The following is a 16,887-nucleotide window of genomic DNA, read 5'->3' as shown; positions in this document are numbered from 1 at the left end:
TTTCTGTGGTCTTACAATAAAAGGTGGCCCTTGTCTTTATTTCAGCATATTTATGTCTAAGACTCTTTTAAGAATTAGCCCCAAAGATTCTTCAAAATGACCATTTCAAATAGAATAATACTCAAATATTTCGCAATCACCTAAAATTATTGAGAAAATATAACTATGCCAACTTATCAATAAGCAAACTGAGTGGTTGACACAAATGCTGATACATAGCGACAGCTGACCAGTGGAAAGTCTCACTAATTAGTGAGTTGCTAAAGATAACACAGTCACTCCAAGAAAAGTATCCTACCACAAAGTTTTCTCAAGCTCACCTTTATGTCTCTGTTCCTCAGGCTGTAGATAAAAGGATTCATCATTTGAGGGACAACAATGTACATCACTGAGGCTACTGCTGTCCTTACGGAAGACTGCGTAAAGACAGAACTGATGTACACGCCAACACTTGTCCCATAGAATAAAGAAACTACTGAGAGGTGGGACCCACAAGTGGAGAAAGCTTTGTACTTTCCATCAGCTGAAGGAATGTTCAAAACAGAGGAGACAATCTTAGTGTAAGAGAATATGATTCCACACAGTGGAACACCAAAAAACACGCAAGCTGAAAAATATATCAGGATGTTATTAATGAGGGTACTGGAACAGGCGATGTTGAGGACCTGAGCGAGCTCACAGAAGAACTGAGGGATTTCCAGGTCTGTGCAGAAGGACAGATGTAAAACCATCAGAGTGTGGAGCAGGGCAACCATCACACTTAAGACCCAAGAAAGTAGTATCAGCAGGCCACAGAAGCAGGGATTCATGATGACTGTGTACCTCAGTGGGGAACAAATGGCCACATAGCGGTCATAGGCCATTACTCCTAGAAGGAAATTTTCAAAAAACCCAAAAGCCAGAACAAAGAAAATCTGGCAAAGGCAAGCGGTGTAAGTAATGCTCTCCTTGTGTGTCTGGATGTTCATCAACATCTTTGGGATGGTAGATGTGCTTAAACAGATATCATTTAAGGACAGATTGGAGAGAAAGAAGTACATAGGGGTTTGCAGGTGAGAGTCCGAGGTGACAGCCAAGACAATGAGCAGGTTTCCAAGGACAGTCACCAGGTACATGATCAAGAACAGCCTAAAGAGGAGAGGCTGCAGCTCTGGCTCCTCTGTCAGTCCCAGCAGAAGGAATTTTGAAACACCTGTTTGGTTTCCAGGCTCTACATAGTTGATAAATCTGCTGAAAACATCAGGTGGAAAGACAATGAAATTGTGGTCCTTGAAACTTACCAGCCACAGAACCACTGGAGGCAGACATTCACTTCCAAAACAAAACAATGATTCATTGTCGCCAAGCTGATTCATACTTATACTGACTTATATGACTGGCTAGAATTTCCCCCTGTGGGTGTCCCACAATATCAATCTTCATAGGAGTAAAAGCCTCATCTTACTTCCACAGAGCTGTCGTGGTTTCAAACTTCTGATTTTGTGGTTAACAGCCCAACATGTAAGCACTGACAAAAGGAGCACATTTAATTTGCATATTATTTGATTCCTTTTATAAAGGAAATAGGCTCGAAGCTTAAAGTGCATTGTCAATACTTACTGAATAGGAAAAGGATGGATGTCTTTCTGTAGAGATCAGATTCATTTAATAAAAATAATACAAAGATAGATTAAGAACCAAGAAGATAAGATAGATCTGTCAATCCTTCCTCTACCACGACAACTACAGAACGCAACTAAACTTCCAACTTTAGTTTAAAACAGCCATCATGTTTAGGGAGGTTTAGGTTGAGTCTTACTAGCAAGATCATCTTTGCTATTTTGGAGATTGCACAAAAGACTAGCAGAATGAAAGATTTTCACATTCTTGTAAAGATACAAGTTACATGATAAGGAAATTGCAGAGAAATAAGCTGCTCACGGGAATCTAGGTTCCAGTCTTTGCCTGCATGTGCTGTCTTCACATACCTCATTCTCTTGGATCTACCTGCAGCAATACACCTGTCCTTCTTTCCAAACATTAACTAGGGAACTTTAGGTTACCTGGTTTGCATCCCTGAGGAATGATGTCTGGTGTCTGCTCTGAATGTAGCAAAGGACAGTGTGTTCTCAGGAAAGACACAGGGTCTATGAGAAGTACTACAGCCAGGAGCAAGAGGAGGCATATTTGGGAAGATGCTCATGGATTCTAAATCTTTCACTGGATAGAAGTCTTTAAGTGAGATGCTCCAGGAAAATTATTAGAAGTTTGTGTCTCTGGAGGGTCAATAATCAAAGCTCCTCATTAGACTAGCACAATTATTGTCATTGTCATCCCAGGACAGGCAACCTTGTTGCTTCGCTAGTCCTGTGAGACCAACAGCATGCCAATTCCCGCTCTCCAACCGTCTATGTCACAGCTCCTTTAGAGTGAACCCATCATTCTTTCTCAGTTGCATCCTGGCTTCTTCTTTTTAGGTACAACCAAATGTATCCTTGAATTTTTTTTTCAGGAAACCCAAAGTAAATATTAAGTATAGATGTATATATTCACTATTTGAATATTTTAAATTATGTTAATAAATCCTCATAGAGCTGTATTAAGGATCCCAATTCTGTGATGTGTCTTCTAAAATCTGTTGACACTTCCCTGAAACTGAAGCAGTATTTGATACAAATTAAATATTAATCTATGCCATGACAAATTCTAACTCTAGTCAATTTGGACAGATCTTTCTTTTACTCTTTTGAACTTTATAGCTGCACTTTCTAATGTAATCACTTTAGACTCAATGCTTTTTTATTTATATTGGGATAATGGCTTGCAATTATATTTCATTTTTGACTAAAACTTTCATTGCCAATTTGGCAAAAGTGTGCAGGGAAGATTTTTATTTTTAAGCCCTGTGTACCATAAATATTTTATTTTAATTGAGCCTTTGCAGCTCCCTAAATGTAGCATCACTTCTTCTACTTTCTTCTTGTTTTTCTTGTTTATATTGTTCCTTCACCTAACTCTTTGAATTCTGTCCTTGGCTAAATGATGTCAATTTACTAAATGGTTGTCTGCTCTACTCCAGAGGTGAGTTAGGCCCTTTACCTGGCGGAAGATTTAGGTCCATAATCTAAGGGTCCCACATGTCCTGTTGCATTGGTGAACCAGGTGATTTAAAATTGTTTCCCACATTTTTATCCCATTATATTCTTAGAAGAAGTTTGCAGTGGTAGGTAGACACCATCTATTTCTTCTGGTTTCAGTGTTGTGGGGACTGGTGTTGGCATTTCCCATTAGTCCTTTGGATTGTTTCAATATATATGTCATGTTCTAACACTGTTCTCTAGATGCAGAGAGACAAATGGCCTCACCATAGATGACTGCTCACAAACCTGGAAGATTCCATCCACTGCTCATCCATGTAAGATATAGAACATTGCATCAGGGAACTACATTGTGGCAGGTACATAATCTCCTGCCAACTGGAGTGCAGGGGTGGAGTCTAGCCTGTCACTCAATCACAAGTTGAAGATGTGTCGATATGGGCATGGCCTTCTCCTGGGGATTCTGGGAACTTCATCTTTCTCTCTGCCTTTGTTTTCCTGTGGACAAGCCAGGCAGTGACTTGCTCAGCCCTGGGAGAGCATTTCTCTCTCTGCTTCATCTTCCTGTGGGAGTCCCTCAGGGAGCTGCCAGAGCCAAATTAGACCTGGGAGAACCCTGGAGATTCTTCCACCACCACTGGAGCCACACGATTTCATACCCACTGACTGTGATGTTTCTGCATTTGTCATTATTGCATGTGACTGCTTGAGTCTGAAGAGGAAGTTATAGACTGATATTGGACATACAAGCTAACATCAGACTTATGGACTTGATCTAGACGGGATTGGGAAATTTTCTCAATATACAACTGCTCTATGATATAAATCTCTCTCTTATACATATAAGTGTCAATGAATTTCTTTTTCTAGTTGACCGGGTGTAACACATATATTATGTTAATAGAACTTGATGTCCTCCTAATTCCCCCAAACCCAGTGACTCATTCCCTTAAAAGGAACTTGTTCATGGTCAATAACTTTTCATAACCTTCGGTCCTTGATGAACAATTGTTATGGGTTCAAACAAATAACAGCCACTATAATGTCTTGAGAATTTAGAAGGTTTTTTTCAGTTATAACCAGACAGCTAGAATCTAAAAGCGATTCTTTGATTGCAGCCCCAAGTTGACATTTCACTCCATCTTTTAAGGCAAAAACACTCAGTCATCCTTTGTCTAAGACTTAAGCAAGGTTGGACAGAGCATAAAACAAACTTAACATTATTATTTTTAGGGTTATGGACCGTTAAAGGGTACAGCACTGATTATAACATTCTGGTAAGTCAAAGAAGAGCAAGCATGCATTACAAGGTACATTCCCTATCATAAAAGAAATGATACCAAAATTGACTGTAACATTCTGGTTGCCATAAAAAGATTAACTACACCATTAAGATTACAACATCAAAGGGAACAATATTAAAACAAATGAATATTGAAGAATTGTCAAACTGATTGTAGTGTCCTGAACCTGGGTACATGGGAGTACATTCTAAAATTAATCACTAATGGGACTTTCCAATATGGGAGGGAGAAGGAGGAAGGTCAATCAGCAGCTAAAAATGGAGTTTCTTTTGCTAGTCTGCCTCATAATGAATTTATGGACCATTTGTGGAAAAGGTAAATTCACATGTAGAAACACCCTTTGTTACATATATATTCATGGTTTTACTCCCATTGCCCATATGTTTTTGTAAGCATTTACACATGTTGAGTGCCATTGAGTCGGCTACAACCCAAAATGACCTTACACACAACGGAACAAAACACTGCATGATCCTGCATCATCTTTACAATCGTTCCAGTGCCTGAGCTCCTTGTACCCATTATGCCAATCCACATAATGGTGGGCCTCAATGGTTTTTCACTGTCCCTCCACTTTACCAGGCATGAGGTCCTTCTCTAGGAACTGGTGTCTCCTGACAAGATGTCTGAAGGAGGCAAGACAAAATGTTCTCATCTTTGCCTCTAAAGATCACTCTGTCCATACTTGGACAAATTGACTTGTCCTCTTAGCAGGCCAAGGTGCTTTAAGCATTCTACCAGCATCACAATTCAAATGGTCTTCCTTAATGATCACCTGACTCTCACCTGGATATGAGGAATGGAAAATACCATGGCTTGGATCAGGTGTACCTTAGTCCTCAAAGTAACACCTTTTTCCCCCTCTATACTTTAAAGAGGTCTTGTACAGCAGATTTACCTAATGCAATGTGTCTTTTGATCTCTTCGCTACTATTTCCATGAATAATAATTATGGATCCAATTAGGACAAACTCTTTGAAAACTTCAACCTTTTCTCCATTTATTATTGTGTTGCCTATATGTCCACTTGTGAGGATTTTGGTCTTCTTTACATTAAGTCATAATCTACCATGAAGGTCGAAATCCTTGACCTTCATTAGCCAGTGTTTCAAGTCTTTACTTTCAGCTAGCAAGGTTGTCATCTGCATATCACAGGTGGCTAATAAGTTTTCTCTAATGTCTGGTGGCAGCATTACTGAGGACAGCAGGAAACATTTCTTCTGTTTACAAAGCTTACTCCACCCATCTTCCCATTGGAGTTATCCACCCCAACCAGAAAGATGTGCAGGATTCATCATGTCTATGAAAATTTATAGATGGTCCAAAGACTTAAGTATCCACGAACATCCTTTGTTCTCTCTTGCTTCTGACCCCTGTTTTGTTCTCTCTTGCTTCTGACCCCTGTTCACTACTTGAAATGTAGGCTTTCTCTCCTGCTTCCACTCTTTCTGCTGTTCCCATCTCTGCTGCTTCCTGGGGCAGAAGGGGACTGTGGCAGCAGAGCCATTTAACTTTTTCCTTGCCAGACTCCATTGTACTTTGTTAGTGGGTCTCTATTAAACCTGTTTTTTTCTTTCTTTGTGTATTCGCAGTTGCCATGGTTTTTATACTGTTTTAAGTTAGCTAATTCTCTGGCTTTAGAGAGTAGGCCATATCTAACCTTTCTTTATCTGGCTATCTTAAATGTTTTTCACTTCATTTCCTTTGATTTTCTATTCCCTACAAACTTCACTTCTCTCAATAAATCCATTAATTAAAGGTCTCGCTCTGTCATTTGTCTCGGAAAGACCTAACATTTTCCTCCTTTTCTGATGCCATACTATCCGTCATTTAATCCAGCTTCTCTAATGATTTGCTCAGCTCAGCAATAAGATTGAACAAGCATACTAATAGGATAAAATGGGCTCACACAACTCTTATCACAATCCATACACACATCAGTTGTGTAAAGTACACTTGTACATTCATTGCCCTCATCATTCTCAAAACATGTGCTCTCCACTTAAGCCCCTGGCATCAGGTCCTCATTTTTCCCCTCCCTCCTCACTCCCCATCCCTCATGAACCCTTGATAATTTATTAAATTATTATTTTGTCATGTCTTGCCCTGCCCGACATCTCCCTTCACCCATTTTTCTGTTGTCCATCCCCCAGGGAGGAGGTCACATATAGATCCTTGTAATCAGTTCCCCCTTTGCAATCCACCCGCCCTCTATATTCCAAGTATGGCCAATCTCACCACTGGTCCTGAAGGGATCATCCACCCTGAATTCCCTGTTTCTGGTTCCTATCTGCACCAGTGTACATCCTCTAGTTTAGCCAGACCTGCAAGGTAGAATTTGGATCATGATAGTGGGTGGGGAAGAAGCATTTAGGAATTAGAGGAAAGTTGTATTTTTCATCATTGCTCTGTCACAACAAGGTTGTATTTTGACCCTCATGGACTTCTTTAAATTTTCCTCAACTTCAACCTGTTCTTACCTCTGTGTAATTGATGGCTTGTTCCATAGTCAGTCCCTGGTCTGATTTTGAACTTGTCTATGTTCTCTGCCCACAGATACAGTTGGTTTTATTCCTGTAACTTCCATCTGTTGAAATTACATGTGTATATTCACTGCTTATGTTATTGTAAATTATATGTGCAATGAAGAAGGTGTTGATTTTTCAAAGTTCTGTTATGTGATCTTCAAATTCATTTCTATCATATTTTCAAACTACTATTTAAAGGCCATACTTTCAATTTACTGTTCCTTCTCTTTGTTTCCAACTTTCTCTTTCCAGTCAATAATAATAATTATCAATGTATCATGATTGTATGTTTCATTAATTTCATACTGAAAAAGTTGGAATTCTTCAATTGATCTATTAGTAGCTTTAGTGATTCACGTATACATTTGAGCACTAGTTATATTAATTGGCTCTCCAGTTATTTGCCATATTTTTTCAATTTGTCATTTCTGGCATAGGAAACCATATAATTGTCTGATTCCGTATGCCAGTTACCAATCATTTTCAGCTTACTATGATTGTCTCATTCCAAATGCCCCAAAGCAATCAATTTCAGCTTACTATAATTGTCTGATTCCAAATGCCAAATACTAATTAATTTCACCTTACTAAATGTGAATATTGATCTTTGTGAATTCCATTTTATTCTTGATTACTTCTAAATTTCCTAGGTTCATACTTCGAACATTCAAATGTCCAGGTATTAATAGATGTTTATAGCTGTTTCTTTCCATTTTGAGTTGTGTCCTATCAGCAAACGAAGGTCCCAAAGGCTTTACTCCATCCACGTCATGATGGTGGGCTCTACTTTGAGAAGGCAAATCTTCATTACTCGTGTTGTGATGGTTTCCGGTTTGAAGGCTCATCACACAACGCTATATCTGACAATGTTCTGTTGCTATTCATAATGTTTTCAGTTTATCTGACATTGTTCTACTGTTTTTCATAAGGTTTTCATTGGTGAATCCTGCTGACATTGCTAACCCGCTCCGTTTTCATGGTCTGTTCTTAGACTGCAATCTCCAGTGAAATCTGTTAGCATTGGCTGAGCCCTCTGGTCTTTGAAATACCTGTGACAGCATCCCAGCAACATGTAAGCCACCACAGGACGACAAACTGACAGAGAATGGTGGAAACAAGGGTAGAAAATATGTGAATGGTTGTTTTTTTTTCTTAGAAACATTTTTCACTTTTTATTTGGGAATGTTGGTAAATTTACAAGTAATATATTGAATAAGGTATTGGTTTCTATTATTAGTCTAACATTATTTTTACAGTAACAGAACACCCAGGGTTCCCTCACTTCTGACACGAGCTGAAAGTTCACTGACCACTCTTATTTCTGATCAAATGACCGTTCATGCAGTGGTTCCTGCAGTTCCCTCGGGTTCCTTAATTCACAGAACAACTACCGAGACTCAGGAAAACAATATATTCATGATTGAAATTTTATTATAGAACAAGGTCACAAATTAGACCCAAGCAAAGGAAGAGATAAATAAATTGAGTTCTGTAATGGCTGCAAACATGAAGGTTCTGTGTATCCAAGACACGCTAACCTCCTGGTATGTTCATATGTGACAATTCCCGTAGCATAGCCATTCAGAGAAAGCGGCACCCAAGCTGCAGTGTCTCGAGTTTTTAATTACACATGTAGACCCTTGCATGGTACAAATAGTTTATCTTTGATTGCTATGTGAAAGGTTGGTGGTTCAGAGCCTCCCAGGGATCCTGCAAATAAAAAGCCTGGAAATATGTTTCTGTAAAAAACATATTCAAGAAAACCCTATGGAGCATTTCTATTGTGTATCATACATTCTTTATATGACTTGGGAACTACTTGATAGGCATGAGATGAGATTATATAGACATGCTTGATTGAGTCAATAGGCATAGGGTTGAATGCAGTCTTCACCTCTTACCCTCTTTGGGAGTCTGGCTGATATCAAGTAGCTCTAACCATCAAATCATGAAGAGAGTCTGTCATGAAACCCATCTTGAGCATCTCTATAACATTCTCTACCTATGGGTCAACAGTGAGTCATTTGTTAGTATAAACTATCAGGTATGGCTCAGGTCAACTAAGATTAACTAGGCAATCAAAGGACTTAGGAAATTCTGAGGCTTACAAGTTACCACCCAAGAACCAGCAACAATAGCCAGACCTGTCTTATGTAGAATTTATTCTTCATTAAATCTGCAATCAATGAAAATATATTTTTGAAATTATTTTCCTCAAAGCCCCCATTATGTCCTTGTTCCTCAGACTATAGATGAAGGGGTTCAGCATGGGCGTGACCACAATGTACATCACTGAGGCAATTGCACTTTTCCTGGGAGAAAGAGTAGCTGCAGAGCTCAGGTAGACTCCAAAAACTGTACCATAGAACAAGGATACAACAGAGAGGTGAGAACCACAAGTAGAAAAAGCTTTATACTTTCCACCAGCAGATGGGATTCTTAGAATGGCAGAGGCAATTTGAATGTAAGAGAATATGATTCCAAGGAGTGTAACGCCACCCCAAACACTAGTCACAAAATATTCTAGGATGCTATTGATGAGGGTATCAGAACAGGCTAACTTAAGGACATGACCAAGTTCACAGAAGAAGTGAGGGATTTCCAGGTCTGTGCAGAAGGACAGATGCAGCACCATCAGACTGTGGAGCAAGGCATTCGTGATGCTAATGACCAAGGACAGTATAATCAGCAGGCCACAGAGGCGGGGATTCATGATGACCGTGTACCTCAGTGGCTGACAAATGGCCACATAGCGGTCATAGGCCATTGCTGCTAGGAGGCAATTTTCCAAACCAGCAAAAATCAAACCAAAGCAGATCTGAGTGAGGCAGCCTGTGTAGCTGATAGACTTTCTCTGTATATGAATGTTCACCAGCATCTTGGGGACGGTGGTGGTGCTGAAACAGATGTCATTGAAGGACAAGTTGGAGAGAAAGAAGTACATAGGGGTATGGAGGTGGGAGTCTGAAGTGACAGCCAGGATTATAAACAGATTTCCAATCACAGTAACCAGGTAGATAGTCAGAAACAGCCCGAAAAGGAGGGGCTGCATTTCTGGATCATCTGAGAGGCCCAGGAGGAGGAAGTCTGCTGTACCTGTTTTGTTTTCTAATTTCATCCTGATGTTTCTGAAAATATAATAGAGGAGATAAGACAGGTAATGTAGTCCTTTATTTGGATAACTTGTCTTATCAATATTGTGAAATATTATACACATTAGACCTCTCTGACTTCTGACTGCTATTTCAGCCATTTGAATTCAACAGCTGCTCTGCTGGAAGAAGTGGCTTCCTGCTCACAGAAAAAAAACTTGTAGCTTTGGAGACCCAAGGAGGTCCTTTCTTTGGAGACCCAATGGGAGCATTTCTACTCTGTCCTATTGGGTTGCTATCAGTTGAAATCAACCAGAAGGTACTGGAATTGGTTTTGTTCTACAATGTGGACAATTTATGAATATATTGACATATATAAGATATAAACAGTAAAGGAACTGAAGGTGAAGTTCATCAGTGCATGATCCAGTGGACTGACCAAGTGTTCAAGGACATGGCTACACTAGCCTCCTAAACATCAGCAAGTCCTTAAAAGCAGGAATACTAAAGAAATAATAAGAAGGCAATAGTTTGAACAAAACATGAGAAAGCTATGTGGTTCGAAATCAGGAAAGGTGTGCATCAGGGCTGAATCTTTTCATCCTACTTATTCAATCTGTAGGCTGAGCATATGACCTGGAAGCTGGATTGTGAAGAAGGGCATGGCATTAGGATTGGCTATGTTAGATGTCAGCAGCTCTTTGACTTCATTGTTTCTTCCATTTGCTTTAGCTACTCCAAATAGCAAGTTTCAGAGGTGCTGACATCTGACATCACTTTGGTCTTTATTTAGCTTTTTAAAAAAAAATTTTAATATTAGAATTGGGTGAAAGTTTAAAGAGCAGAAATTTTAAAACGTTTCATTAGCAATTCATACTCATGGCTGTGAGTTCCTGAGGAAAGTCTTTCTTCTGAGTTCACTTTGGTCTAGAAATTCCAAATTATGCCCACTCTGCATCATAGGAATATGTAAGCAAGGAGGTTTGCACATGAGGTCTCCTGAATGGGCAGGAAATCTAGTGCCCTTTGTGGAAAGCAACATTTCTGCCTCTTTCTCTTGAAAAATAGTATTATGATCCTTGTATGTAGCGTTCAGTGGCCCAGAAACTCTGCTTTACCACTGAGGAATTTGGGCCACTGGCCATGGAGTGTTGACCACAGGCAGCAACAGATTTAATCAGATGATAGAAGATTCGAAATAAGTCATACCTGACTTTATTCTACTGTTTTATTCCATCATGATTTGTTTATTCCCCCTCCAACTGATGGATATTTTTATTGAATCATATGCATTCATACATACAGTTATAAAACTGTGCAGCCAGGCACTCTTGCCTTGTGGGCAAGGGCAATTTTACAGCTCTTTAAAGCCTCGATCTTCCTACAGGTATCTGGGAAATCAACATAGGTTTTAATAGGGATATTGCAAATATGAGAAATAACTAGACAAAATCTTGACATAAGAGACCCTTTTAGTATTTCCAGTTCTTACATTTTTTTCCCAACACAACTGGACTACATTGTCTGATTCACAGGTGGGTCAAGAGGGAGAGGAGAGAAAGAAAGAACACCTTTGGGATATTAATTTCAAGGAAGAGTCGATGTAAAAGTCTACTGGGAATGTTGCTCATACATGAGAAGCAAGTAAAGGGAAAAACAAGTGAAAATCACTGCTATCGATGGCTGGTGTAAATACATGGTGAAATATATAGCAATTCAAATGAATAAATTAGACATGGGTTTCTCATCATAAATAATAACACTTCAAAAGAGAAAAGTAATTTAGCAAAATATTTCTAGCTGAAGAAAATGTTAAAAAGTTTTAAAATTACTATCTTTTATAAATTTTCTTTTTTGTTATGAGTTATTTTAAGCATAACAAAAAGTGCTGAGAAAAAATAATAAAGAACTGCTAATCCATCTCACTGAGCAAGTTGCAATGGAAATATATTGCCATACTTGTGATATCTATTTTTAAATCAATAAAGTAATGCATATTTATTTTCAATTCCCTTGCCACTGCCCCCCACATTCTTTTTATCTCCCTATGAGAAAATAACTACACTGAAATTGAGTTGCAAATTTTCTTGTAATTTAAATACATTTAATTTGATTCTATCCATACGCTTTTTTTGTTTTGCATTTACTATATGTATAGATATATGTAATTTTACTGTTGCTTTTTTAGTAACATTTTAACATGATTTAGAAATCTTACGACATTTTTCTCTGGTCCATTACTTTAAATACCTTAAAACTGTCCTAAACTATCACTGTGTCATTCTATCACAATTTATTTATTCCTCCTCCAACCAATTGGCATTTTTATCGTGTCACATACATACACACACACACACCATTTAAAATAATGTCTTTAGGCTAATCATTATCAAGACTGTGGTTACTTCTAAGAAGGGGTGAATGGGAAACTAAAGAGAATACAAATTTACCATCTTTACACATATTACTTTGTTAAAGAAAAGAATAAAAAATTAAGATACTAATATTTCCTCACTCATAATGCATGAAGATATGGTATGTATGTCAGTTGTTCCTTTTAAAATATTGTGTTAGTTAGTGAAGAGACACCAATAGACTATGGGTAAAGTTCACCTGATCCTTCAGGTCTTCCTCTGGAGTTCGTATACCTGATAGCAGGGTAGAGATCAAACACGTCCACTACAAAGACATATTAGGAACTAGATATTACAATGAAGGGGTTTCAATGAATGAGATGAAACAGTATGTCATAAATCGTTGGATGTAAAACTGATCATCTCTGTGCGTTTTCAACCAATTCACAATAAAAATTAGGGGATAAAAAGCTCATAAGAAGCAAACTCTACATCCTGTGTCCTGCTAAAGCAATTGAAAAAAAATAGTGAATTCTAAATTATTTATTGAAAATTGGGTAAGATTGTGTGGACTAAGATGTAAAAATGTTCCCTGGAAATTCCGGTTTGAGTAAAATAAAAAGAGCACAATGAGAGCTGCTCAAGAATTGGTGCAAATGTACAAGGAAACCTGTCAAGGAGATGAAGGAGGATCACCCCAAAGGCGACTCCATTTTCCTCCACTTCCGCATCTACTCACCTCACAGCTGCCCTTACAAGAACTGGTAGACAAAGATCCTTCCCTGTTTGCAAAGCATAAACTAGATGAATACAGATTACCTGGGACCCTGTACTCCGGAATGACATTCAGTTGTCCTTTGGAGGTTGAATGGTGAACGTGGAAGCTCGGGTCTCAGCACAGAAAGCCAGAGAAGGACTGAACTTGCGTGGAGAAATGATGGTCTGTTGCACGGAGCTCAGATGTCTGCCTGCTGACCGAAGCAGGGCTGTTGCGTGGGCGGACACAGGCAGAGTATTTTCAGTTTCTGTCGCCCTAGAGAGTTGACTATCCAAAGTTCCTCATTAGTCAAGCTCCTTTGTTGTATCTCAAGACAGTATAACTCTTCAAGGAGTAAGGCTCAGAGAATGAACTTTGGCTGATTTCCATGTCCCCAAAGGTTAGACATATGCTATCTTCCCCCTTCCAACATTTTCTGTACAGATCGATTTCAAGGACATTGAAGTATATGGACATACCTCCCGTCTGTGATTGATTCTAGTGTTCTTTCTTCAGGTACACTGAATGGAAACCCTATCCCAAAACCAATGTCAGAAAGATTTACAGCATATTTAGGCTCACAGATAGGATTATACACATAATTACATCATCTTTGTACATATTTAGATATAGTCACTCATCTGTCATCTTGAGGCTGTGATGGCCTAAATTGTGCTGTGGTGCTAGAAGCTTTGCCACTGGCATAATTCAAATGGCAGGAGGATCACCCATGGTCGATAAGTTTCAGCTGAGCTTCCTGACTAAGACAGACTAGGAAGATGAACCAGGCAGTCTATTTCTAAAAATATTGACCTAGTGAAAGTTTTATGAATAGTAGTAAACCAGTATGTATTCTAGTTCTGAAAGATCACCATTAGGCCAAGCTGTTGTAAAAGATTTTAAATATTAATAAGCAAAGATGTCACTTTGAGGACCAAGATATGCCTTATACAAACCATGATATTTTCAATATGCATGCGGAAGCTGAACCATTAAGAAAGATGGATGAAGAATGTATGCCTTTACATTATAATGTTAGTAAAGAATAATGATTATATCATGGTCTTCCAGAAGAATAAACTACTACATGACTCACAGTGACCCCATGTATGGCAAAAAACAATATTACCGTCTTGTGGCAATTACATAATCTTCTGTCAACTTGTGAAGGGTGGAATTAATCCTATCAATCAGGTCGCAGCTTGATGACCTTATTTGAAGGTGCTATGGAGATAAATAGGCCTCTGGAGACAAGACCTACACACTCTCTCCTTTATCTTCCTGCTGACAATCCACATGGAGCTACCCAGATGCAGCCAGAACCCTGAAACTGGAGGAGTCACATGGAGACCTACATCAGTGCTGAGATGATTCCACCACCACTGGATCCACAAGACATTCCACCGACTGGCCTGTGATCTCCCTGCATTCAGTATCAGTGCATGGCTACATGAGTCTAAAGAGGAATTTATGGACGAGTATTAAAATATGGGGTAATATCAGACTTGTGGAATTTATCTGGACTGAGCTGGAATGTTTTCTTAATGTACAATTGCTCTTTGATATGAAACCCTCTCTTACAAACATATGAGGGTCTCCGAATTTGTTTCTCTAGTCAACCTAGACTAACACAACACTCCTGTGCTTTACTCATAGTAATTGCTTTGTTTGAGGCCAATTTTTTCATTGTTTCCCTTTATTTACCTAGTATGATATGCTTCTGCAGTGACTGGTTCCATTCTGATTACATGTCCAAAGTATGTGAGATGAAGACTTACCCTATTTGATTTTAAGGGGAATTCTGACTGTGTCCAAGATTACAGACTTGGAAACCCAATGGGCAGTTCTGTTCTGTTTTATGGGGTCACTAAGTATAGGAATTGGTTTGATCAGCACACAACAACAGCTGTAGGCTATGGTGTTGGCGTGCTGCCGGAGACTTATCACAAGGGTTTATTGTCAAGTTGTCAAGAATTTTGTGAGGTGATTTTTAAACAATAACCAAACTCAAGCCAATTGCCATGGAATTAGTACCAGGTCATGTTACTTCACCTTTCACAATATAAAATTGCTCCATATGCTTTTCTTGGCTATAATTTTATGAGAGTTTGTATATCATCATGCCTTTTGTCTTTGGCACTACTACATGAGTTTCAACATTCAAAATGTGTCAGTATTCGAGGATGAACTGTTTGGACCACCCAAGAATATGTGTGGCAGCACAGGAATCATTAAAACTAAAGTATAGAAGTATATAATAAAATATAAGGAGCACTATTGGCATGATCTGCCACTTTTCTTTCCGTTTGGCATACTGTTGTGGCTTGCCTGTTGCTTTGAAGCTAGAAACATGGTACTGATATTTCAAATACCAGCAGGATCATCCAAGGTGAATGGGATTCAGTAGAGTTTCCAGACCGAGTCTAGGCTGTCCAATTCTAAGACGTTAGACACTGAGAACATCATGAATAGTAGCAGAACATGGTCCCAGGTAGTGCTGGAAGATGAGTCCGTTAGTTTAAATGGCACTCCTGAGGAAGAACTGCCGTTTCAAAGCAGAGTCAGCTATCATGACAGGAATATAGTAAAGCCGTTGGAACCTTCGTTGGCTGATGGAACACTGCTCAAAGGAGAATGAAGTGTTGCAAAAGTCCAGCCATCATTGGAATTTGGAATGTACCAAGCATGAAGCCAGGAATACTGACTGTCATGGAAAATGAAATGGACCACCTAAAGATACATATTCTCTAGGCCAGTGGTTCTCAACCTTCCTAATGCCACGGCCCTTTAATACAGTCCCTCACGTTGTGGTGACCCCAACCATAAAATTTTTTTGTTGCTACTGCATAACTGGAATTCTGCTACTGTTATGAATCATAATGTAAATATCTTATATGCAGGATGTATTTTTATTGTTACAAATGGAACATAATGCATAGTGATTAATCACAAAAACAATATGTAATTATATATGATGATGAAATATTTATTTCTAATTAAAAATAAATGAAACTTTGTCTTGAAGCATGGTGTAGCATGGGTAACAGTCTTAATATAACAACAGTAAACTACATTGCTACAATTTGTGACACTATACGTAAATAGCCAATGCCAGTGCGAAGGTTGAGGTCGCTTCTTTCTCACTAGATCAGATATTCTTGGGGCAGGCTTTGCAACAGCACAGCGAAGATAATCTTCCACACCAAGTCTACTTCTGTTTTTAGACTTGATAACCAACAAGCTGGACAACCCTGTTTCACAAAGATGTGTTGCTGGAAATGGAAGAAGAAGGCACAAGTCTCAGACAGAAGAGGATATGGCTGCAAACACTTGATCCAGGATTCTGTGATTGGCATTGTAGAGAAATCAGTTCTTGCTGCAATGCTGTTAATAAGTTCAATGAAGTCCTCTTGTGCTGTCTCAGGAACATCTTCAACTTTAACTGTGAATGGGCTTCTGCCAAGTGCAAATGGGGTGTCAGGTAGATTTGGAAAGTATGATGAAATTTCATCTGCAAGCATGTACAAGTGTTCTTTCACAGAATTATCATCATAATCCTTTTGTCTGGTTCAATGTCATGTTCCTCAAAGAAAGCAGATAAGGTAGGCAATGTGTAAATTTTATTTTCATTCAATATTTTTGACAAACCTGAAGTTTCATTTGAAATAATCAGATCTTTTCTGACAAATCAGAGCATGCTGCATTTGGTCCTTGCACTGATAAATTTACCTCATTCAAGGTGGCATATTATATAATCCACTGTATTGCAATTGGG

General features: G+C 38.8%; 2 protein-coding genes across 2 annotated transcripts; both read right to left on the bottom strand.

Annotated features, from left to right (window-relative positions):
* Positions 1-275: 275 nt before the first annotated feature.
* Positions 276-4,298, bottom strand: LOC142430894 (olfactory receptor 7G2-like; the record flags this gene model as incomplete). The annotated part of the gene is made up of 2 exons (XM_075535940.1): positions 276-1,230; positions 4,276-4,298. Coding segments are annotated over 2 exons (978 nt in total), but the record flags the coding sequence as incomplete, so codon positions are not given.
* A 4,793-nt stretch (positions 4,299-9,091) lies between these two features.
* LOC142430886 (olfactory receptor 7G3-like) lies at positions 9,092-10,027 on the bottom strand. The gene has a single exon (XM_075535928.1). It carries the CDS (start codon positions 10,025-10,027, stop codon positions 9,092-9,094), a length of 936 nt encoding a protein of 311 aa, XP_075392043.1.
* Between the last annotated feature and the right edge of the window lie 6,860 nt (positions 10,028-16,887).

The sequence above is a fragment of the Tenrec ecaudatus genome, chromosome 1, assembly GCF_050624435.1.
Source record: "Tenrec ecaudatus isolate mTenEca1 chromosome 1, mTenEca1.hap1, whole genome shotgun sequence".
Lineage (NCBI taxonomy): Eukaryota > Metazoa > Chordata > Mammalia > Afrosoricida > Tenrecidae > Tenrec > Tenrec ecaudatus.
This window is presented reverse-complemented; position numbering and strand designations above follow the sequence as displayed.